General features: G+C 38.3%; 1 protein-coding gene across 1 annotated transcript; it reads right to left on the bottom strand.

Annotated features, from left to right (window-relative positions):
- Positions 1–6,800: 6,800 nt before the first annotated feature.
- CLDN17 (claudin 17) lies at positions 6,801–7,851 on the bottom strand. The gene has a single exon (XM_060009828.1). It carries the CDS (start codon positions 7,657–7,659, stop codon positions 6,982–6,984), a length of 678 nt encoding a protein of 225 aa, XP_059865811.1. The 5' UTR covers positions 7,660–7,851; the 3' UTR covers positions 6,801–6,981.
- Positions 7,852–23,938: the final 16,087 nt, after the last annotated feature.

The raw sequence follows: 23,938 nt of genomic DNA, 5'->3' as shown, positions 1-23,938 counted from the left end.
TGGCCTTCATTCCTTCCATGATCCTTTTCAACCTTACAATCCTATGATTCTAACCATTTCATCATCAGCTCCGGGAGAGGATGGAAAAGGGCTTTATAAATAGCAGTGGTGTCTCCAATGCTTCTGAGAATCTTCATCACAGGTTCAGTGCCAGCTTTAAGAATTATTTTCCTCCTGGTAAAGCTGAATGTTCCTTTGTTTTTCCTTCTGTACCAGTTGAAATTTTCCCTCCCCTTCCAATCACCATAGCCTTTCCTCCCACCCCACCCCTATTTTAGTTTGCATTGTTTCCTAGTTGTGCCTTGTCTTTATTATCAGCTGTCTTTTATACCTTCATATCTCCTTTATTATATCCTATCATTTTTTTCCCAGAATCTATTTGACAAATTCATTTCTGCCAAATCCACATCCAGAGCCAACCTTGTTATTCAGAGTGTGTGGGAGTTTTTGTTCAACTGATGAAAGCATTCTTCATCCCACAGGGAGACCAGCCATGATAAAATGTCTGACACATCTTTATTGTGGTAAAAGTTTTAGTCATTTTGCTATAGCCCTATCCATATTATGATTGGCTTCTTACTGAATATTTTACTAGTCATTTCTACCAGTAAATTCTGAGCGTTACTAAATCGTAGTCTAAATTCAGACTTTTGCCCATTTTAAATGTATTTTCTTGGTGTCCTGTTTTGTCTGCAATAATTCTTTAATGGGAAGTCCATTAAACAAATATTTTCTTGGAAATTATCCTGCTAAGAGTATCAAAACCACAAAACTCCTCTAGACCCATTTAGGAATTGAACTTTTGATTGCCCCCAGATAAGGTACTTTATATTGTGATTTGCTTCTTATTTTCTTCCTTTATTAATTCATCATTTATTCATTCTCTCATCAAACATTTGCCATCTCCTAAGTGCCAGGTGTTTTGCCATGCAAATATTTTTAAAAACGGAACTTAATTTTGGTTGCAAACTCCCATGGAATACAAACTTAATCTTATTCTGTGAGGGTCCCTCATTTTCTCAGAGTTGTACCTAAGTTCTGTAAAGCCAAGCTCATGTGAAGCCACGTCATTGATGTGATACTCATGACCTTTATTTGTTCACCTTGGATTCGACTGAGATGTCCCATTTCAGATGATTTTCAGTTGTTGTGTCTCTCAGGTCCAACCAAGAAAAGTGAAATCATTCTATATTTTTAAATTAGTGGAATTTAATAGAGTGACATAGTTAGGCAGGTTATGGGGAGATTTAAGACCAAGGAGAGGACCATGGAGCCTCCCAGACACTAATAATAGCAGAAAACTACTGTTTTCCTGAAGATGAGGGAATTAAAAGAAAAGCAATGATTGTTGGACCCAAGAGATGATATGCAATTGGCAGAAGCTGGACCTACAAGTGGCCCATTCTGGCAAAGCTGGCAAGAAGACATAGTCATCACTGGAGGCATCTGCCCGCACAAAGAGAAAAGGGGTGGACCACTACTGCCCTCCTGTCTCTAACCTGTGCCTCTTATTGGCCAAGTCTAGTGGGCAGCAGCTGAGCACAGAGCTCAGGAAAAGGCAGCCTTAGTGGTCTATCTGGCCTATCTCACTCCCAGATACAAATTATTTTTTCTTATACCCCCTCCTCAGTAAGAGAAATTGTTTTCAGTTATAAGCTTCAAATTAACACATTTTTATTATTTATCCTTTAATGAACACTGTATTCTTTACAGACATAACTCTGAAGAAACCACAGTAAGTTCATTACAGGTTAGACTCATTGGAGCTAGCTAGCGTATACAGTGTGTGTCTCCAATTTCTGTAGCAGAGACACTGTCAAGACATAGAAACAGAACTCAAGTTATTTTAATTTTGTCATTTTACAGCAACTGGGGTTTTTTATTTGTGTTAAATAAATTAAAACAATAAAACCAAGTAAACAGAGTGGTGATTTGAAAACTAAGCCTTGCTGAATGTAAGGAAAAATTCTCTCTTGAAACAAATACATATAGCCATGTGTCAAGGCTCACTGTAGGTTTTCTATCTATCATCTATCTGCCATCTATTTATCATCTATTTATATTTATCTAGTTTGCTAAGGCTGCTGTAACAAAATAACACGGACCTGGTGGTTAAAACAACACAAACTTATTTTCTCATAGTTCTGGAGGCTAGATGTCCAAGATCGAGGTGTTAGTAGAGTTGGTTCTTTCTGAAGGCCGTGAAGGAAGGCTCTGATCCAGGTCTTTCTCTGTGGTTGTAGATGGCTGTTGTCTCCCTGTGTCTCATATTGTCTTCCCTCTGTTTCTGTCTGTATCCAACTACCCTCTTCTTTTAAGAACACCAGTCATATTGAATTAAGGTCCCACATTTATGTCTTCATTTTAACTTTATCTCTTTCAAGACCTTATCTCCAAATATGGTCACATTCTGAGATACTGGGGGTAGGATTTTAATGTATGAATTTTAGCAGGGGACACAATTCAGCTCTTTGCTGGATATATCTATCATCTATCTATCTATCTATCTATCTATCTATCTATCTATCTATCATCTATCTGTCTCTCTGTCTATTTTCTACATCTACAGTAACTACAGTGATTTGCAGTACTTAGACCAACACATTTTTTTTTCTTTCTGAGCAGGAGTGCTTTATCACTGACATTTTTTAGAAAGGCCTTTATGTAAAGATAATAAAGAACAGATCTGATATTTAGGTGGATTTATTATTGCTTTTAAATTCTCTACAGATAGAGTTACCCCTTATTGCCTATACCTGGTGAGGACAACTGCCATCACCCACTCTTGGTGTACCACTGCACAACCTGCAGGGACCAGCATCCTTAGGATACAGATTAGAGCAGAGGAAGGCAAGGAATAGATCTGAAGACAAACAGGCCATGGACGCCCTCCCCCCCACCCCACCTTGTCCATCCATGTGTGTTACTGCTGTGTTCTCACTTAATCCCAACAACCAGGACTTTTGGAATGCTCTGTTCCATTTTAAGGGGAGTAGGAAATATTCTCCTGTTCCCATAGTGTTCTAGCTGTGGAAAACATGGCAAGATTATCTCTTGACCTGACAGACTAAACACATCACAGAGATGTTTCTTATCTCCCAACACTGTGAGTGCATGAGGAAAACTGTCAACATCCTTTGTTCCACCTCAGACAGGACACAGATCATTTCTGTCCTTAAATTCTCAAACCCATCTGAGAGTTTGTCATTTCTCTGCATCTCACTCTCCAAGAACTGAACTAGGGAGTGTCCATAGGTTTCTTCCCAGGGACACACTGAAATCTAGACCTTCTTAACTCTGCTCCTTTTTATTTTACCTTCATCCAAAGAAATAATTGTATAATCTTAAGATTCAGAAAAACCTGATTCTGACTGAGCCATTTTATACTTTGCCTAAATTCTGAGTCTCCTCAGAATTTAGGCTTTTCAGACTAAAAAAACAAGAACTGTCTTTAAACTTCTGAGTTCTATTGTTTCATCTCTTCCCTGTGGGAAGAGGAGCTTCATATTAGCTAAAATCTCAAATTACTATTACTGACATATATAGTTTCTTGATCATTCCTCAAATATTTATTAAGTCTCTACTTAGTATGGCTGACTTCTTGATTTCTCAGTGTTGGTATATGACTTTGGCCAAGTCATACAACCTTGTAATTTTCAGTTCTCTTTGTTAAAATCTATTGATAATGCTCTCTGCACTGTCTACAGTATGTGGTAGCTGCGGAGAGCAAGTGAGCCCAACAAAATATTTTTAAATGTATCAAGATCTTTCTGCAAAAGAAAAGCATTATTAGTGTGCATTTAATTAAATTTGTAACCTACAAAGGGTTAATCTTTTAAAACATTTTAACCACGTGTGGCTAGATAATATTATATTTCCCCTCTCTCTCTGGTCCCCATTCCAGAGGGCAGTTAGCAATGCATTTCACTGGTTCTCTAGATAGGGAGTAGATAGCAAAACTGAAAGCAAAATCGCCTATAGAAGTTTCAGTCTTTATTTATGCATTTTTGCTTCTGAATGCCTAAGCGTCTATGAAATTGTATAAATTTTTTTTTTTTTTTTTTTTTTTTTTTTGCTGTACGCGGGCCTCTCACTGTTGTGGCCTCTCCTGTTGCGGAGCACAGGCTCCAGACGCGCAGGCTCAGTGGCCATGGCTTACGGGCCTAGCCACTCTGCGGTATATGGGATCTTCCCGGACCGGGGCACGAACCCGTGTCCCCTGCATCGGCAGGCGGACTCTCAACTACTGCGCCACCAGGGAAGCCCCCGTATAAAATTTTTGACAATGGAGGAGGAGATTTGTGGAGGTGATATTTTTTAAAAAATTCCTACGGGAGAAGGCAAAATTTGCTTTACCACTGCTTGTAGACAGCTGGTAACCAAGTCAGGAGGTCAGATTCCTGCCATGACTCTGGGAAATGATGTCATAGGTCATCTGGACACTGGCTGCTTTGGTAGCTTTCAAAGTTCCTCTGGCAATTCTATTAATATGCAGCCAGGGTTGAAATCCACCGATCCAAGCAGCCCAGAACAAGAAAGTCTCAAAAAACGATTGCCAAGCATGACAGAAAATCGACCGAGCAGAGAAGCCTAAAGGGACCTTGTGGGCAGGTATAATAGACATCATCTCAGTACATCTATGGAGTGATGATCATGGACTGATCCCCTGAACCTACCACTCAGCTGCTGCTTAAGCCCCAAAACTGTGTAATACATGGGAAAATACCCAAGAAGTTGAATTTAATTTGGATTTAAAAAAGAAGATGCATTTCTTCCATACCTGGGTTTGTGGTGTGATATTTACATCTACAATGCACCTTGAAATTCGTTGAAAATTATTAATTTTTTTTTGGTGTAGAAGGAAAAATAATGCAGCAGAGAGAAGGAACATTTTTTTTTGTTTCCAAAGTATACTCTGATTAATGAAAGGGCAAGGAAAAGAATTCTTAGTCCCTAAAACTTTGCCCCATATTCAGTAGCTAATGTTGTCTCTAGTAACTTTATGACTCTACCTAGAGTTACACAATTTTACTCTTTGATTCTCTGACTAGCAGGATATCATGCCTCATTTAGATTCTGGAACCCATCCTGCCATACTAATTACTTCTTCTAGTGAGCCAAAGGGTAAGACAAATGATTCCATGACAACCTTTAAGCATATATCTTGCTTGTCCTGATGTCTTATGTATTTGCTTGTGTAAGATAAATGACTCCTTTTCAACATGCCCAATATTTTGGTCTTTCTCAATTAAGACTGAAAAATAAAGCAATCTTAGAAAAAATCTATCTAAATTATTGGTTTTCTTATTTTTATTGCTATTATTTGAAGACATTTACATTTATTTGGCCTATATCATTAATGTATTACTAATTTTTAAAATACAGTTTTATATTGCCAAGGGTTTGCCTTATTGAAGTCTTGCTGGTGGTTTGTAGAATGGAATGAGGGTTTGACATTAACATCTAGGCTTGAGTTATCTCTGATTTAATGCTTCAGAGTTATTAGATGATCTTTTGAGGACAGAACTTCATTTTCAAATGAACCCCACAGGGAAATAGACCAACATTATTGAAAATATGTAACTATTTTATTTTATTATTTTGTTGTAATAAGCATGGACATAAAATAAATATTTGGTGAACAAATTTAATCTCTTCACTGAAATTATATGTTGTAAATGAAATACATCTTTATTATAAAATAAACACAATATTTGAAGAGTTAAAATTTGAAGAGTTAAAATTTGAAGAGTTAAAATATATAAACATTAATTGGTTCACAAGACACTGGAGATATTCATAAGCATCGCATAGGGGTGGTCTTGCCCTACAAACACTTGTCTATCCATCTCCCCCAAGCCCCACACTTATGACCCAATATTAGCATGTTAAATACACGGGAAGTGAAGAATTGAGAAAATAATGCATATAATTCAAGCAAAACAAAATGCTTTATCTATACCTATTTATTTATTAGAGAATACAAAAGGAGGTACTTACTCTGGCCTGACAAACTGCCTCAATCATGACCTTGATTCTTCATTTTACTTAGAGTATGTAGACCTGTGCAATGACTAAAGAATAAAACAAGGAACAGAAACCAGTCCCTTCAACACCCAAACCTCAATTCCCTAATTGGGACTGTATTTCCTGTTGATGAGAATTGAGAGTTCATAGTATTCTGTTGATGTGTCTTATCAAGACAGATAATTCTGTTTGCTTGTAGGTGCACATCATAGGTTCTGAGAGCATATTATTTTTCATTTAGAAATTACTTTCATTTGAATATATAATTCTAAGCAAGTTTAACTGTATAAGTTAGATGCTTTAAAATCATCTTCTTAAATATCCTAACAGAGATTAGAGCTTCCTTCTCCCTAAAAGTGTTTAATTTCTAGTACATTTGAGTTTCCTAAAGGAGAAACAACTCTTTTCACTGAACAAACATTTTCATATTTTGATAAATTCAATTAAAAGTCCTTATTTGATGTCTATTATTTGCAGCTTGTTTTAAAAAGAAAAAAAGTCATCAATTTAGTTGTTACCATGTTAGTGTAAGAAATAATTTGGAGAAAAAATAAGTTAGGTTATATTTTAGAACATGTTTATTGCTAGGGCTTATGAATTACAATAGAATTCGGATTTCTTAACAGATAATATATGGTTGTGGACAAAAAAAGAGTCTATCATTATACTAAGGATTATGGACATACTTGATTTTAGACTACACAAATTGGAACGGGGATTATTATTTGAGTCCAGTAATAGTAAATGCATTTAATACACATGAGGTCAGAATGTCTAAAGCAAGTCATTTTTATTCCTATCACAGGTGACTACAATCTATATGCCCTTTAAACTTTTCATCTCAATTTAAAAACAGTCGTAAAGCAAGTTCTCCTGCCTGATGTACTTACAGTTTCTGGCAAGACTCTATAAAACACACTGATCATAACCCACAGTTTGAGTGAAAAGCAGGTGTTAGACGTAACTGGTGGAGGTCTTACTAAGCACTGTCCCGTTCTGTGGTCTCTTATCTGTGTGTGGCGCAGGATGCTCAGCGGCTGGATATCTGTTCTTTTGCTTCTTTCTGTTGCAACAGCAGTACCCACAAAGCAGACCCCCTCCGATGAAGAGGACAGCGGTACTTGCCCAGCCAAGGAAGAGTGCCGCTCCCAGGTCTCGTTTCTGACCTATGTGGACGGCTGGGTTGTAGAAATCCCTGATGATGATATTGGCTGTCCAGCACACCGGAATGAGAACGAAGATGCCCGTCAGGATAAAGAGGACTCCAGAAGTCCCCAGAAGATATGCTTTAACCCTCTCGTTAGAGTCTTTGCACTGAGTCTTCTTCATGCCGGAGATGCCAATAAGCAGAGCAATCAGAGATAAGGCAACAGCTACACACATGAGGGCACGGGCTGCTTCCAGGTCAAATGGGAGAGCCAGCAAAGAATTGTAGAACTTGCACTGCAACCTAACCTTGACTTGTCGGATGCAGTTCATCCAGAGCCCTTCCCAGATCCTTTCAAAGACAATAATGTTGCTGCCAACAAAAGCTGATACTCTCCACTGAGGCAGAAGTGCTGTGGCCAGAGTCCCCACCATGCCAAAGAATCCAAGAACCAGTCCAGCGATTTGCAGCGGGTTAAATGTCATTGCCTCTGCTTTAAATACGGATCCAATCTGCAAGGGAAGCTGCTCACGTCCCAGAACGGGGAGCCCTCTGTGAGGCTTCAGCGATCTCTGATGATGTTCTCCACTGTTACTGCCAAGAACACTTTAGTCCAAACCGGCAGCAGTGACTGAACGTGGCTTAACTAGAAGTACCTGTTGTACATGCATGCTGCCCTCGTACACTCGCATTCACTTCATACTACGTATGAATTACTTACTAGTCATATATAATTGTTTCTCAGCCAATAAGAACGTAGCCAGAGGTGTGCCAAGAAATACTGCATTCAGCGTTAGTATTTCTCATATTACTATTGTCTAAGCAATGCTGTAATTATGTGTCAAAATTTCCATTGTGGATTGCTAATTACAGAGTTGAAAACTTCTTGTCTAAAAATCACTCTGGGGCTTCCCTTGTGGCGCAGTAGTTGAGAGTCCGCCTGCCGATGCAGAGGACATGTGTTCGTGCCCCGGTCCGGGAAGATCCCACGTGCCGCGGAGCGGCTGGGCCCGTGAGCCATGGCCGCTGAGCCTGCGCGTCCGGAGCCTATGCTCCCCAATGGGAGAGGCCACAGCAGTGAGAGGCCCGTGTACTGAAAAAAAAAAAATCACTCTGATATAAAAGTATAAATACATGTGTTAAGCCACCACAGAAGAAAACACCAACACCTTGCCAGTTCTTTGGAGAGCATTTGCAAAACACTTTGGACTTCAGATGACCTACTATTTTCTTCTAATCTAAGCCACCTCTCTTTAATATGGTTCATGAATCCTGGTTTTAATAATGACTTCTTGAATTAAAATAAATGTTCAGGTATTATTTTCAAGACTTCTACTAAAATCACTGATACTTTATGAAATGGGACATCCTAAGCAAGACATGCAAATTTCACAGTTTCTTTATAAGATCCAGAAAGCAAGAACAAGGAGAAGCACTTCTTATTATTGAATTTACTGGTAATTATTATATTATCTGTTGAGTGACATCTTTCTCTCTGGTGAAATAATGTTTAGATTATAAATGTTCATTAGATGTTTCTTCAACAGCAGCTTGGAATACATCATATTTATCAAAGTCAAAAATGTATATTCCATTTTTATGGAGCAATATGAAAGTGACCCTTTGGATTAGATGTGTAATTACTTAAATCCACGTAACAGAAAAACTTTTAGAGATGGAAGGCAGCTTCAAAGTCATCAGGCTTCAGTCTCTCATTTGCTAGATGAGGAATGTGAGGTTTTCAGAGCACCTGGCTAGACTAGCTGCACAGTAACTGATGCAGGAGTAGATATGGTCTCTCACCTATGATGCTTCCCTCCTCTTTCTAGTCTGACTCAAAAAAACAGGAGGATAGAGGATGAGGAGAAGATGGCAGAAGAGTAAGATGCGGAGATCACCTTCCTCCCCACAGATACACCAGAAATACATCTACACATGGAACAACTCCTACAGAACACCTACTGAACGCTGGCAGAAGACCTCAGACCTCCCAAAAGGCAAGAAACTCCCCATGTACCGGGGTAGGGCAAAAGAAAAAAGAATAAACAGAGACAAAAGAATAGGAACGGGACCTGCACCAGTGGGAGGGAGCTGTGAAGGAGGAAAGGTTTCCACACACTAGGAAGCCCCTTCGTGGGTGGAGCCAGCAGGTGGCGGAGGGGGAAAGCTTCGGAGCTGCGAAGGAGAGCACAGCAACAGGGGTGCGGATGGCAAAGCAGAGAGATTCCTGCACAGAGGATCGGGGCCGACCGGCACTCACAGCCCGAGAAGCTTGTCTGCTTACCTGCAGGGGTGGGCGGGGCTGCGAGCTGAGGCTCGGGCTTCGATCGGAGCGCAGGGAGAGGACTGGGATTGGCGGCATGAACACCGCCTGAAGGGGTTAGTGCTCCACGGCTAGCTGGGAGGGAGTCCAGGGAAAAGTCTGGACCTGCCAAAGAGGCAAGAGACTTTCTCTTCCCTCTTTGTTTCCTGGTGCTCGAGGAGAGGGGATTAAGAGCGCTGCTTAAAGGAGCTCCAGAGATGGGCGTGAGCTGCGGCTAAAAGTGTGGACCCCAGAGACGGGCAGGAGACTCTAAGGCTGCTGCTGCCACAAACAAGAAGCCTGTGTGTGAGCACAGGTCACTATCCACACCTCCCTTCCAGGGAGCTGTGCAGCCCGCCACTGCCAAGTTCCCGGGATCCAGGGACAACTTCCCCGGGAGAACGCACGGCACACCTCAGGCTGCTGCAACGTCACTCCAACCTCTGCTGCCTCAGGCTCTACCCGCACTCCGTACCCCTCCCTCCCCCCAGCCTGAGTGAGCCAGAGCCCCCGAATCAGCAGCTTCTTTAACCCCATCCTGTCTGAGCGAAGAACAGACGCCCTCCGGCGACCTACACGCAGAGGCGGAGCCGAATCCAAAGCTGAGCCCCTGGGAGCTGTGAGAACAAAGAAGAGAAAGGGAAATCTCTCCCAGCAGCCTCAGAAGCAGCGGATTAAAGCTCCACAATCAACTTGATATACCCTGCATCTGTGGAATACCTGAATAGACAACAAATCATCCCAAATTGAGGAGGTGGACTTTGAGAGCAAGATTTATGATTTTTTCCTCTTTTCCTCTTTTTGTGAGTGTGTACGTGTATGCTTCTGTGTGAGATTTTGTCTGTATAGCTTTGCTTCACCATTTGTCCTAGAGTTCTATCTCGTTTTTTTTTTTAATTTTTTTCTTAATAATTATTTTTTATTTTAATAACTTTATTTTATTTTACTTTATCTTCTTTCTTTCTTTCTTTCTTTCCTTCCTTCCCTCCTTTAGACAACAAATCATCCCAAATTGAGGAGGTGGACTTTGAGAGCAAGATTTATGATTTTTTTCCCCTTTTCCTCTTTTTGTGAGTGTGTATGTGTATGCTTCTGTATGAGATTTTGTCTGTATAGCTTTGCTTCCACCATTTGTCCTAAGGGTATATCCGTCCATTTTTTTTTCTTTATTAATTTTTTTCTTAATAAATATTTTTTAATTTAATAACTTCATTATATTTTACTTTATCTTCTTGCTTTCTTTCTTTTTTCCTTCCTTCCCTCCTTCCATCCTTCCTTCCTTCCTCCCTCCCTCCATCCTTTCTTTCTTTCTTTCTTTCCTTCTATCCTTTTCTTCTTTCTTTCTTTCTTTCTTTCTTTCTTTCTTTCTTTCTTTCTTCCTTCCTTCCTTCCTTCCTTCCTTTCTTCTTTCTTTCTTTCTTTCTTTCTTTCTTTCTTCCTACTTCTACTAATTCTTTCTCTCTACTTTTTCTCCCTTTTATTCTGAGCCGTGTGGATGAAAGGCTCTTGGTGCTGCAGACAGGAGTCAGTGCTGTGCCTCTGAGGTGGGAGAGCCAACTTCGGACACTGGTCAACAAGAGACCTCCCACCTGCACATAATATAAAACGGTGAAAATCTCCCAGAGATCTCCATCTCAAAGCCAGCACCCAGCTTCACTCAACGACCAGCAAGCTACAGTGCTAGACACCCTATGCCAAACAACTAGCAAAACAGGAACACAAACCCAGCCATTAGCAGAGAGGCTGCCTAAAATCATAATAAGTCCACAGACACCTCAAAACACACCACCAGACGTGGACCTGCCCACCAGAAAGACAAAATCCAGCCTCATCCACCAGAACACAGGCACTAGTCCCCTCCACCAGGAAGTCTACACAACCCACTGAACCAACCTTAGCCACTGGGGACAGACACCAAAAACAATGGGAACTACGAACCTGTAGCCTGCAAAAAGGGGACCCCAAACACAGTAAGATAAGCAAAATGAGAAGACAGAAAAACACACAGCAGATAAAGGAGCAAGATAAAAAGGCACCAGACCTAACAAATGAAAAGGAAACAGGCAGTCTACCTGAAAAAGAATTCAGAATAATGAAAATAAAGATGATCCAAAACCTTGGAAATAGAATAGACAAAATACAAGAAACATTTAACAAGGACCTAGAAGAACTAAAGATGAAACAAACAACAATGAAAAACACAATAAATGAAATTAAAAATACTCTAGATGGGATCAGTAGCAGAATAACTGAGGCAGAAGAATAGATAAGTGACCTGGAAAATAAAATAGTGGAAATAACTACTGCAGAGCAGAATAAAGAAAAAAGAATGAAAAGAACTGAGGACCATCTCAGAGACCTCTGGGACAACATTAAATGCACCAACATTCGAATTATAGGGATTCCAGGAGAAGAAGAGAAAAAGAAATGGACTGAGAAAATATTTGAAGAGATTATAGTTGAAAACTTCCCTAATATGGGAAAGGAAATAGTTAATCAAGTCCAGGAAGCACAGAGAGCCCCATACAGGATAAATCCAAGGATAAATACGCCAAGACATGTATTAATCAAACTGTCAAAAATTAAATACAAAGAAAGTCTATTAAAAGCAGCAAGGGAAAAACAACAAATAACACACAAGGGAATCCCCATAAGGTTAACAGCTGATCTTTCAGCAGAAACTCTGCAAGCCAGAAGGGAGTGGCAGGACATATAGAAAGTGATGAAGAATAAAAACCTGCAACCAAGATTACACTACCCAGCAATGATCTCATTCAGATTTGATGGAGAAATTAAAACCTTTACAGACAAGCAAAAGCTGAGAGAGTTCAGCACCACCAAACCAGCTTTACTACAAATGCAAAAGGAACTTCTCTAGGCAAGAAACACAAGAGAAGGAAAATACCTACAATAACGAACCCAAAACAATTTAGAAAATAGGAATAGGAACATACATATCAATAATTACCTTAAATGTAAGTGGACTAAATGCTCCCACCAAAAGACACAGATTGGCTGAATGGATACAAAAACAAGACCCATATATATGCTGTCTACAAGAGACCAACATCAGACCTAGAGACACATACAGACTGAAAGTAAGGGGATGGAAAAAGTTATTTCATGCAAATGGAAACCAAAAGAAAGCTGGACTAGCAATTCTCACATCAGACAAAATAGACTTTAAAATAAAGATGATTAGAAGAGACAAAGAAGGACACTACATAATGATCAAGGGATAGATCCAAGAAGAAGATATAACAACTGTCAATATTTATGCACCCAACATAGGAGCACCTCAATATTTAAGGCAAATACTAACAGCCATAAAAGGGGAAATTGACAGTAACACATTCATAGCAGGGCACTTTAACACCCCACTTTCACCAATGGACAGATCATCCAAAATGAAAATAAATAAGGAAACACAAGCTTTAAATGATACATCAAACAAGATGGACTTAATTGATATTTATAGGACACTCCACCCCAAAACAACAGAATACACATTTTTCTCAAGTGCTCATGGAAGAGTCTCCAGGATAGATCATATCTTGGGTCACAAATCAAGCCTTGGTAAATTTAAGAAAATTAAAATTGTATCAAGTATCTTTTCCAACCACAATGCCATGAGACTAGATATCAATTACAGGAAAAGATCTGTAAAAAATACAAACACATGGAGGCTAAACAATACACTACTTAATAACGAAGTGATCACTGAAGAAATCAAAGAGGAAATTAAAAAAAAAACCTAGAAACAAATGACAATGGAGACACAATGACCCGAAACCTATGAGATGCAGCAAAAACAGTTCTAAGAGGGAAGATTATAGAAATAAAAGCCCACCTTAAGAAATAGGAAAAGTCTCGAATAAACAACCTAACTTTGCATCTAAAGCAATTAGAGAAAGAAGAACAACAACAACAAAAAAAAAACCCCAAATAAGCAGAAAGAAAGAAATCATAAAGATCAGATCAGAAATAAATGAAAAAGAAATGAAGGAAACGATAGCAAAGACTAATAAAACTAAAAGCTGGTTCTTTGAGAAGATAAACAAAATAGATAAACCACTAGCCAGACTCATCAAGAAGAAAAGGAGAAGACTCAAATCAATAGAATTAGAAATGAAAAAGGAGAAGTAACAACTGACACTGCAGAAATACAAAAGATCATGAGACATTACTACAAGCAACTATAAGCCAATAAAATGGACAACCTGGAAGAAATAGACAAATTTTTAGAAATGCACAACCTGCCAAGACTGAATCAGGAAGAAATAGAAAATATGAACAGACCAACCACAAGCACTGAAATTGAAACTGTGATTAAAAATCTTACAACAAACAAAAGCCCAGGACCAGATGGCTTCACAGGCGAATTCTATCAAACATTTAGAGAAGAGCTAAAACCTATCCTTCTCAAACTCTTCCAAAGTATAGCAGAGGGTGGAACACACGCAAACTCATTCTACGAGGCCACCATCACCTTGATACCAAAACCAGGCAAGGATATCAAAAAGAAAGAAAACTACAGGCCAATACCACTGATGAACATAGATGCAAAAATCCTCAACAAAATACTAGCAAACAGAATCCAACAGCACATTAAACGGATCATACACCATGATCAAGTGGGGTTTATTCCAGGAATGCAAGGATTCTTCAATATACACAAACCAATCAATGTGATAAACCATATTAACAAACTGAAGTAGAAAAACCATATGATCATCTCAAGAGATGCAGAGAAAGCTTTCGACAAAATTCAACACCAAATTATGATTAAAAACCCTGCAGAAAGTAGGCATAGAGGGAACTTTCCTCAACATGATAAAGGCCTTAAATGAGAAACTCACAGCCAACATCATCCTCAATGGTGAAAAACTGAAAACATTTCCACTAAGATCAGGAACAAGACAAGGTTGCCCACTCTCACCACTCTTATTCAACATAGTTTTGGAAATTTTAGCCACAGCAATCAGAGAAGAAAAGGAAATAAAAGGAATCCAAATCGGCAAAGAAGAAGTAAAGTTGTCACTGTTTGCAGATGACATGATACTATACATAGAGAATCCTAAAGATGCTACCAGAAAACTACTAGAGCTAATCAGTGAATTCGGTAAAGTTGCAGGATACAAAATTAATGCACAGAAATCTCTGGCATTCCTATACACTAATGATGAAAAATCTGAAAGTGAAATCAGGAAAACTCTCCCATTTACCACTGCAACAAAAAGAATAAAATATCTAGGAATAAACCTACCTAAGGAGACAAAAGAAGTGTATGTAGAAAATTATAAGACACTGATCAAAGAAATTAAAGATGATACAAATAGATGGAGAGATATGCCATGTTCTTGGATTGGAAGAATCAACATTGTGAAAATGACTCTACTACTCAAAGCCATCTACAGATTCAATGCAATCCCTATCAAAGTACCACTGGCATTTTTCACAGAACTAGAACAAAAAAATTCACAATTTGTATGGAGACACAAAAGACCCCGAATAGCCAAAGCAATCTTGAGAATAAAAACGGAGCAGGAGGAATCAGGCTCCCTGCCTTCAGACTATACTACAAAGCTACAGTAATCAAGACAGTCTGGTACTGGCACAAAAACAGAAAGATAGATCAATGGAATAGGGTAGAAAGCCCAGAGATAAACCCACGCACATATGGCAACCTTATCTTTGATAAAGGAGGCAGGAATATACAGTGGAGAAAGGAAAGCCTCTTCAATAAGGGGTGCTGGGAAAACTGGACAGGTACATGTAAACGTATGAGATTAGATCACTCCCTAACACCATACACAAAAATAAGCTCAAAGTGGATTAAAGACCTAAATGTAAGGGCAGAAACTATCAAACTCTTAGAGGAAAACATAGGTAGAATACTCTATGACATAAATCACAGCAAGATCCTTTTTGACCCACCTCCTAGAGAAATGGAAATAATAAAAAATAAACAAATGGGACCTAATGAAACTTCAAACCTTTTGCACAGCAAAGGAAACCATAAACAAGAGCAAAAGACAACCCTCAGAATGGGAGAAAATATGAAAATGAAGCAACTGACAAAGGATTAATTTCCAAAATTTACAAGGAGCACATGTAGCTCAATAACAGAAAAACTAACAACCCCATCCAAAAATGGGCAGAAGACCTAAATAGACATTTCTCCAAAGAAGATATACAGACTGCCAACAAACACATGAAAGAATGCTCAACATCTTTAATCATTAGAGAAATGCATATCAAAGCTACAGTGAGATATCATCTCATATCAGTCAGAATGGCCATCATAAAAAAAAAATTTAGAAACAATAAATGCTGGAGAGGGTGTGGAGAAAAGGGAACACTCTTGCACTGCTAGTGGGAATGTGAATTGGTAGAGCCACTATGGAGTACAGTATGGAGGTTCCTTAAAAAACTACAAATAGAACTACCATATGACCCAGCAATCCCACTACTGGGCATATACCCTGAGAAAACCATAATTCAAAAAGAGTCATGTACCAAAATGTTCATTGCAGCTCTATTTACAATAGCCAAGACATGGAAACAACCTAAGTGCCCACCATCAGATGAATGGATAAAGAAAATGTGGCACATATATGCAATGGAATATTACTCAGCCTTAAAAAGAAACAAAATTGAGTTATTTGTAGTGAGGTGGATGGACCTAGAGTCTGTCATACAGAGTGAAGTAAGTCAGAAAGAGAAAGACAAATACCATATGCTAACACCTATATATGGAATTTAAGAAAAAAAACTGTCATGAAGAACCTAGGGGTAAGACAGGAATAAAGACACAGACCTACTAGAGAACAGACTTGAGGATATGGGGAGGGGGAAGGGTGAGCTGTGACAAAGCGAGGGAGAGACCTGCACATATATACACTACCAAACGTAAGGTAGATAGCTAGTGGAAAGCAGCGGCATAGCACAGGGAGATCAGCTCTGTGCTTTGTGACCGCCTGGATGTGTCAGATAGAGAGGGTGGGAGGGAGGGAGTCGCAAGAGGGAAGAGATATGGGAACATATGTATATGTATAACTGATTCACTTTGTTATAAAGCAGAAACTAACACACCATTGTAAAGCAATTATACCCCAATAAAGTTAAAACAAACAAAAAACAGGAGGATAGAAAAGAATTCATAAGAATTTTCATATGAATTGGGATTAAACCTGAAATTTAGTGTTATCCCTTTGATAGTTTTCAAATTTTCAAAGCAAGTAAATTTCAATTGAGGTGGTTTCAAAATCTGAGAGTCAAGTTGGCATTTTTGTAGCTCACATTCCTGCCATGGTTCAGACATGTGGTGGGGAGTAGGCTTAATTTGGGAGGTGTGAACTTTTCCTCTTTTTCTTTCACATTCTACTGCAAGGAATCCATTCCAAGGATGAAAACTATTTGAAAGCAGGCACACCAAGCATGCTCCTAGTGGGAGGCATTACCATTTCCAAAAGATCCTCCATTTTAGTCAAATATAAGTCAAGAGATGATGGGTGGCCCAACACTATCCAGGTTTTAAAAACCCAGGAATTTAATTAGAACATGTGAAAACTATTAAGTTTCCAAGAAGGGTGGTCCATCTATGTATGTATGTATGTATCTATCTATCTTTTATGGCACGAACCCGTGTCCCCTGCATCAGCAGGCAGACTCTCAACCACTGCACCACCAGGGAAGCCCTATCTATTTATCATCTATCTATCATCTATCTATCCTTGCTGCTGATGTTGTTGCTTTCTTAGTACCATCCTAGACCAAATAAGAACTTCTTCTCTAAGAAGTGTGAATCACTGAGGAAACAGATGACTTCTGTGTAGTTCATAGTTTCCTAACACCAACTAAGGATGAAGAGTTTTCTCAGCCCTTTGTTTCAGGTTGTTGAGACACAAGTTTAACCGTTCCCACCCTGAACGGATTTGCCAACACTACTCTGACTTATTACTTCTATTTCCTCTTCCTCATTCTACCTAATTTTTACTCCTGTCTTTATTTTGTCCTGGAATTTTCCAACTTCCAAATGTTTGATTTTTTTATCAGACAGAACATCTGGTCTGTGTTACAGACAAACACAAGTAAGAGCATATGTTTACTTAGAATATGGAGGCACATCCTAAGTATAAGTATAATATGAGAAACATAAGTAATGCAGGAGGTTTAGTTTTTGTTTTGCTCTCACAGTCAAAGACAATTGTCAACACCATCTTTACTTTCTCTCCTTTACATTTAAGGGGAGATATTGCTTTCTTCTCTAACTTTTCTGTGAATCTTATCCCATACTTCCTCAGGGGCCCTTGGTCCATTGATCATGCCCTACTTTCATTTTACCTATGCCCTCTTTGTCTCTCTGAATTGTCCTTTAGAATACAAACACACTCAATTATCTTCCATATTAAAATTCCATCTTGTCAGATCTGTATTCCCTGCTATGTATTCATATACATCTTTTGGTCCACCTTCACATTTTCCCCTTGCTAGAAATGTGATAGAATTCTGGGACATCCTAACACTATCTCCAAAGAACACTTCTATATTCCTGCTTAATCGTCCTTTCTGTAAAGTTCAAAATAAACCACCATCTTCTAGATGAGGCAGTAAACAGCACATGTTTTGGAGAGAGGTTTGTGTCAGTCATGGCTTGATGGCTTAACCATCAAATTTGGGTATGTTTTGAACCTTTCAAAGTTGCCTGTTCTACAAAAGTAGGACAATAATGATACCAACATCATAGGGCTTCTTTGAAGTTGAAGTTTATGTAATATGTTCAAAGACCTGGCTTTGACAAGCACCCAGGAAATGTTTGCTGTAATGTTTGTCTCTTTTGCCTTTGTTATATCATCCTGCTTACTACTTCTTTACATGCTCATCCTCAGTCTTTTCATTCCATAGGTGCCCTGACCCAGGTTTGTTTTGTCTGGTTTTTTCAGGCTTCCATATATACCTCAATACTCTTTTCTCCCAGCACATGCTTTCTAGGGAGTTTCAGCAAAGGCCATAGCTTCTGCTATGTCTTATTGGGCTATAAGTTTCTAATCTTTTATCTTCAGCCCAGGCCTCACTCTGTTTATCACCCAGGTTTCTTTGTTTCTCTCAGCCCTTCAGTCAATAGGAACCTGTGGAGGCTTATGCACCCAAATGCCTCTTCCATCTGCTAAGAGTGCCAACAGCAAAATGATCTCACCTGTCATCCACCTTCAGGTATTGCCTGAAAACAGCCATCTCACCCAAAGTATTCCCCATGCATGGGGACAGCCTATATCCAATGAATGACTGATTAATATAGGACTGTGAAGGTCTAGTCCACTAGCCCCAACTAGAGGTTAACTCTAAGGGGCCATCCCAGATCCAGAGTTCACTGTGGGGCTAGCTTAGGCTTTCACTGATTCTGTACTACAACTTGACTTCTTATTTCCAATTCTCTTCCTTCTATTCTTTCCCTTAGGGGTTGATCCCAAGAGCACTTTATAAAACCCAATGCACACTCTAATCTCCACCTCAGAGTCTGCTTCCCCAGGAGCCCAACTATTGATTGACACCTTATTATAATTCATTAAATATGTTTCCTGTTCTAACATCACTATGCCTTAGTTTGCCTTTCAACATTCCTACTTGAATCATTTCAGTAATGTTTTACCTAGTCTCCTTGCCTCTGGTATTACTCTTATGTCACTCAACCTCCACTAGGGACCATAAAGACTTTTTCAAATTCTGAACACCCCACCACCTTGCTTAAATTTTTTCATTAGTTCTCTATTTCCTCCAAGATAAAATCCAAATCCCAAATCCAAATCCCTTAGCACAATACAAAAGAGCAATCCTTGGCTTGACTCCTGCCCAATTTTAACATATACCTTCTAAACATGACTCCATCCCATGTCTTCACAGAGTTACATTTTGGTGACAGTAGTAAATATTAAACAAGCAATTGCAAGCACAAAAATATGTAATTACAAATTGAGATATAGCTATAGATAAAAAATATAGGGTATAGAAAACATAGGGTATAAAGAGAGTGTAAACAGATGAGACCTTAATTTTAATTACAAGGTGAAGAAAAGGCTCTCTGACAAAATGATATTTAAGACATAACCTGAAGCTTGAGTAGGAATTAGCCAGATCATCAGATAAAGAGTGGGTTAAAGAGCATTCTGGGCATGAGAGACTGTCTGGGTGAAGGCACTGAGGCCAAAGAGAGCTTGGAGCTAATGCAGCTGGAAGACCTTTAGCAAGAGGGAAATGACGGGCAGATGAGGACCTTGAGCAAGAGGGAAATGACGGGCAGATGAGGCTGCAAATATAGGCAAAGTCCAGATATGTAGTGCAAGTGAACCATTTTATAATCTTCTCAGAAGATCAAAGCAAAATCAGTTAAAGATTTTAAGCATCGAACTGACATGATCAAAACTGCATTAAAAAACATACTAACTATTAAGGACCTACTGTATAATACAGGGAACTGCACTCAATACTCTGTAATGGCCTATATGGAAAAGAATCTAAAAAAGAGTGGATATATGTATATGTATAACTGATTCATTTTTCTGTACACTTGAAACTAACACAACATTGTAAATCAACTATACTCCAATAAAACTTTTTTTAAAAACATTGTTATTTGGTGGGAATAGACTGGAAAGGTATACAGTTGAACATGAAGAAATCAGTTAGAGGGTTACTGCAATAATCCAAATGAGAGATGATGGAAGTTAAGTTAGAAGTATCAATAGTGCAATGTAGAGGACAGGATGGATTGTGCTATATATAGGAGTTATAACTGACAAGGGTGAGTGATGGGCTAGAGGTGGGGAAATGTGTAAGAGATGACTGTCAAATCATTGGTATGAGCACCATTGTACCCAGGGATGCATGTACTGAGATGTGAGACACTGAAGAATCGGCGACCTTGTAGAAACACGTCAAGAGTTAAGTTTCAGATGTGAAGTTGAGTAGCCTGTGAGCCATCCCAGTAAAGAACATAGGAAATCAGATTTTGTGGAGCTCATAGGAATAGTCTGGACTGTACATATATGTAAGAATCCACAACCTCCTTCCTGTGCACAAATTGTCTATGATTCGATCACCATCAGTGAGAGGAATCTGACAGTACAGACTGCTGACTTACTCTATCTTCATGTTCTCTTGAGACTTGTTCTGAGGTCTTAGAAAATCTAACTTAGGTTGAGGGACTTTTGCAAAAATATGTCTGAGTTTTACTTGCAACGTCAACTTCAAGTAAATAGGAGTGGAGGTAGAACATCAGAATGAAAGAATTAGGATTCACAAAGCATCCTCATTTTGCCTTATTTTTCTCCCCCTTCAAGAGTTTCACTCCTTAAAATGTTCAGATATTCTGCTAACTTACTGTATTCTATTTTGAAAGTTACTGTTATATCTTGCTCCTTGTCCAGTTCAAGTTTTAACAAGTACTAGTGAATGGAAAAACTTTGAATGGAATTCCTGTTAGATTGATTTGAAATTGTATGTAAGTAAATGTATGATTACACATGCATATATAGAAATTTTTTATTCTTTTATTGACTATAATATATGCTATCCCCTCTACATAAAGAGCTTTCCCAATTCCCCTCACCCATGTCAACACATACACATTGCCCACTTGAGGATTATTCATTCTCCTTTAGATTTTGATCCAAATTTTGTCACAAGAGAAACTTCTGAATTATCAGAGTATATTACACTCCAATTCCACCCCCCATCTCTGCCATTGTTTTAGTCTTTTATAATAATATGCATTTTTCTCCATAACATTTTTCACTAGTTCTAAATAAATATATATTTCTACTTATGTTCATTTAAGTCTGTTTCCCATCTAGAGTATAGATTCTATGCGAACAGAGACCATCTATTTTGTTAACCACTAGAATCACACTGCATAGCAGAGTGGCTGACCCAGAGTCGGGCAGTAGTAACCTGCCCAGGAAATATTGTTTGAATTAATAATGAATTAATTAATAAATACAATGCTTCATTTAGTTAGGTCATCCACTAATTTAAGGATCAGCATTTAATTATATCTTCCTAAATTATAAGTTCACAGTTTGAATACTTTTCTACAGAGTTAAAGACTGGATTTATGTAATGAAATATACTACATAACAATTTAAACATCTCATTTGCTAAAAAAAAAAAAAAGTGTTCTATTCCAGGAATACATTTGGGGGTAATCTAAAATCCAACTAAATTAAGTTTAATACCACCAACTAGTCAATCAAATTTATCCTATTATCTTGCATTATTACTCAAATTCCAACTGTTTTAAGGTTACTTACATGCCAATATTTCAAATGGACTTTTCTGTTAAACCAATAAGGTAAATTAGAGTCCACTCTAATGCAAACCTGTGTTAAATGTATGTCTTTTTGCTTCTGCACACAGTTGAGTATATGCTATAAAAATCCTTGAATTTATCTTCCTCCTTCCCTTTTCCTTCTCTCCTTCCTTTTTTCAGTCTCATAGGGCAGCAGAAATAATTGAAGAAGACTTGAAAAAAGGAAAATAAAACAAGAATCCTTGTGATTAATTAAAAGCCAATGGAATTTTGGGGGACAGGGTACAACAAAAATAGGAAATAGAAGATAAAAATGACATGAAGTTTGTCCACAACATATGTTCCCCATTTGCTAAGCATTGGCCTTGAATTTGCACCTAAGCCTTTTAGCAGTAATGCAGAGTGTCCAGGCAATAAAAACAAATACATTTCTCCAGGAGTTGCATAACTCTTCTTACTTATGACACCAGAAAGAAATCTCTTTCACTGTGGAATACAATGAACAACATCCCTGCAGTAAGTATAGTAGACATATTTGACCAAGTGTTCTTCTTCTACAGGAGTCTAAATAAGGTGGCCCAGGTCTTGGAGCTATGGTTCTCAGCCCTTACTTTACATTACAATCACCTGTAGAAGCTTTGAAACAATATCAGCAAATTGCATCCCACCACAGACCCATTAAACCAGAATCAGGGGGTACGGCCCTAGTGTCAGCACTTTTGTTTTTGTTGTATTTTGTTATAGTTGCATCACTATTCTGAAAGCACCCCCTGTGATACTAATATGCAGGCTGGGATCAGAAGCACTGCTTTCTAGTTTCTATTCCAGTGGTTCTTGTTTTTGTTTTTTTGGGATTTTTTGTGGTACGCAGGCCTCTCACTGTTGTGGCCCCTCCCGCTGCGGAGCACAGGCTCTGGACGCGCAGGCCCAGTGGCCATAGCTCATGGGCCTAGCCACTCCGTGGCATGTGGGATCCTCCCGGACTGGGGCATGAACCCGTGTCCCCTGCATCGGCAGGCGGACTCTCAACCACTGCACCACCAGGGAAGCCCTTGTTTTTTTTTTTTTTAATTCCAATCATATAAGGGAACTTATTAACCATATCAAGTCCCACATCCAACCAATTAAATCAAAATAGCTCAAGATGGGAGCCAGATATCAGTATTTTTTAAGTGTCTTAGATGATTTAATATGCAGCTAAGACAGAGTCACTGATCTATATGAATGAATGGGTTGTATATCCTCAAGGTAATTTTACATTAATATTAATTCTTTCAGTAGAGCTTTTGAGACTTGAGAGTGAGTTTGAGGTTATACTCCTTGACAAGAACCTGCAGTGTAAATATTTTACATTGCTGGTTAAACTCAGTCTTATGTGAGTAGGTGGTGAATGGCTTTGAAATAAAAATGATGAATGTTTTGCTCTTATCTCTTTGCAATTAGGCAATGTTATTTCTTAAAAACAGGGTAAGGGTATGACATTTACCAATTATAATTGAAAACTCCTCAAGTGAAGTATTAGCACAGTTCTTCTAACTGTAAATTATGTTCAAATATCTTTGAAAAATAAGTTAAAATTTTTATATTATAATACTGTACTACTTCAATTATGTTCAGACATAAATGTGGTACAAACTTTTATGCTTATAGTTCTTACAAAAACCATTAAACCAAAATAAATTAACAAATTAATTACAAGCAAGACTGAACAATTGATAAACTTTAAATTATCATTACTTTTATACAGTAGATAATATTAAATTTTGAAACTAAATTCTGGATGTTAGAGATACTAGCAGAAAGCTACACTTCCATAATTTGTCCTCCACTTGTCATTTTTTGTCAGATTTTGAATGTGATGCACCATTACTTGAAACATTCATTTATCATTATCATTTTTTAATTTTAACAATAAAATTATTCTTAATCTGATTAAATATTTTAATAAGTCAAAACACTTGAAAGCATGCCCCTAAGTAAAATATGGCAAATTAAAATGTACTCTTCTTTACTGCCTATTTATATCTATGGTTACTAATGAGCTACACAAAGATCAGATCTGCTTATTATGTTTGATCCAAATATGAGAAAATTTCATCAAATTCTTTCTTTCATTTGATTTTGCCTGAATGTCTCTGCATATTGTAAGGTTCAA

This window comes from Delphinus delphis, chromosome 4, assembly GCF_949987515.2.
Source record: "Delphinus delphis chromosome 4, mDelDel1.2, whole genome shotgun sequence".
NCBI classification, from domain to species: Eukaryota; Metazoa; Chordata; class Mammalia; order Artiodactyla; family Delphinidae; genus Delphinus; species Delphinus delphis.
This window is presented reverse-complemented; position numbering and strand designations above follow the sequence as displayed.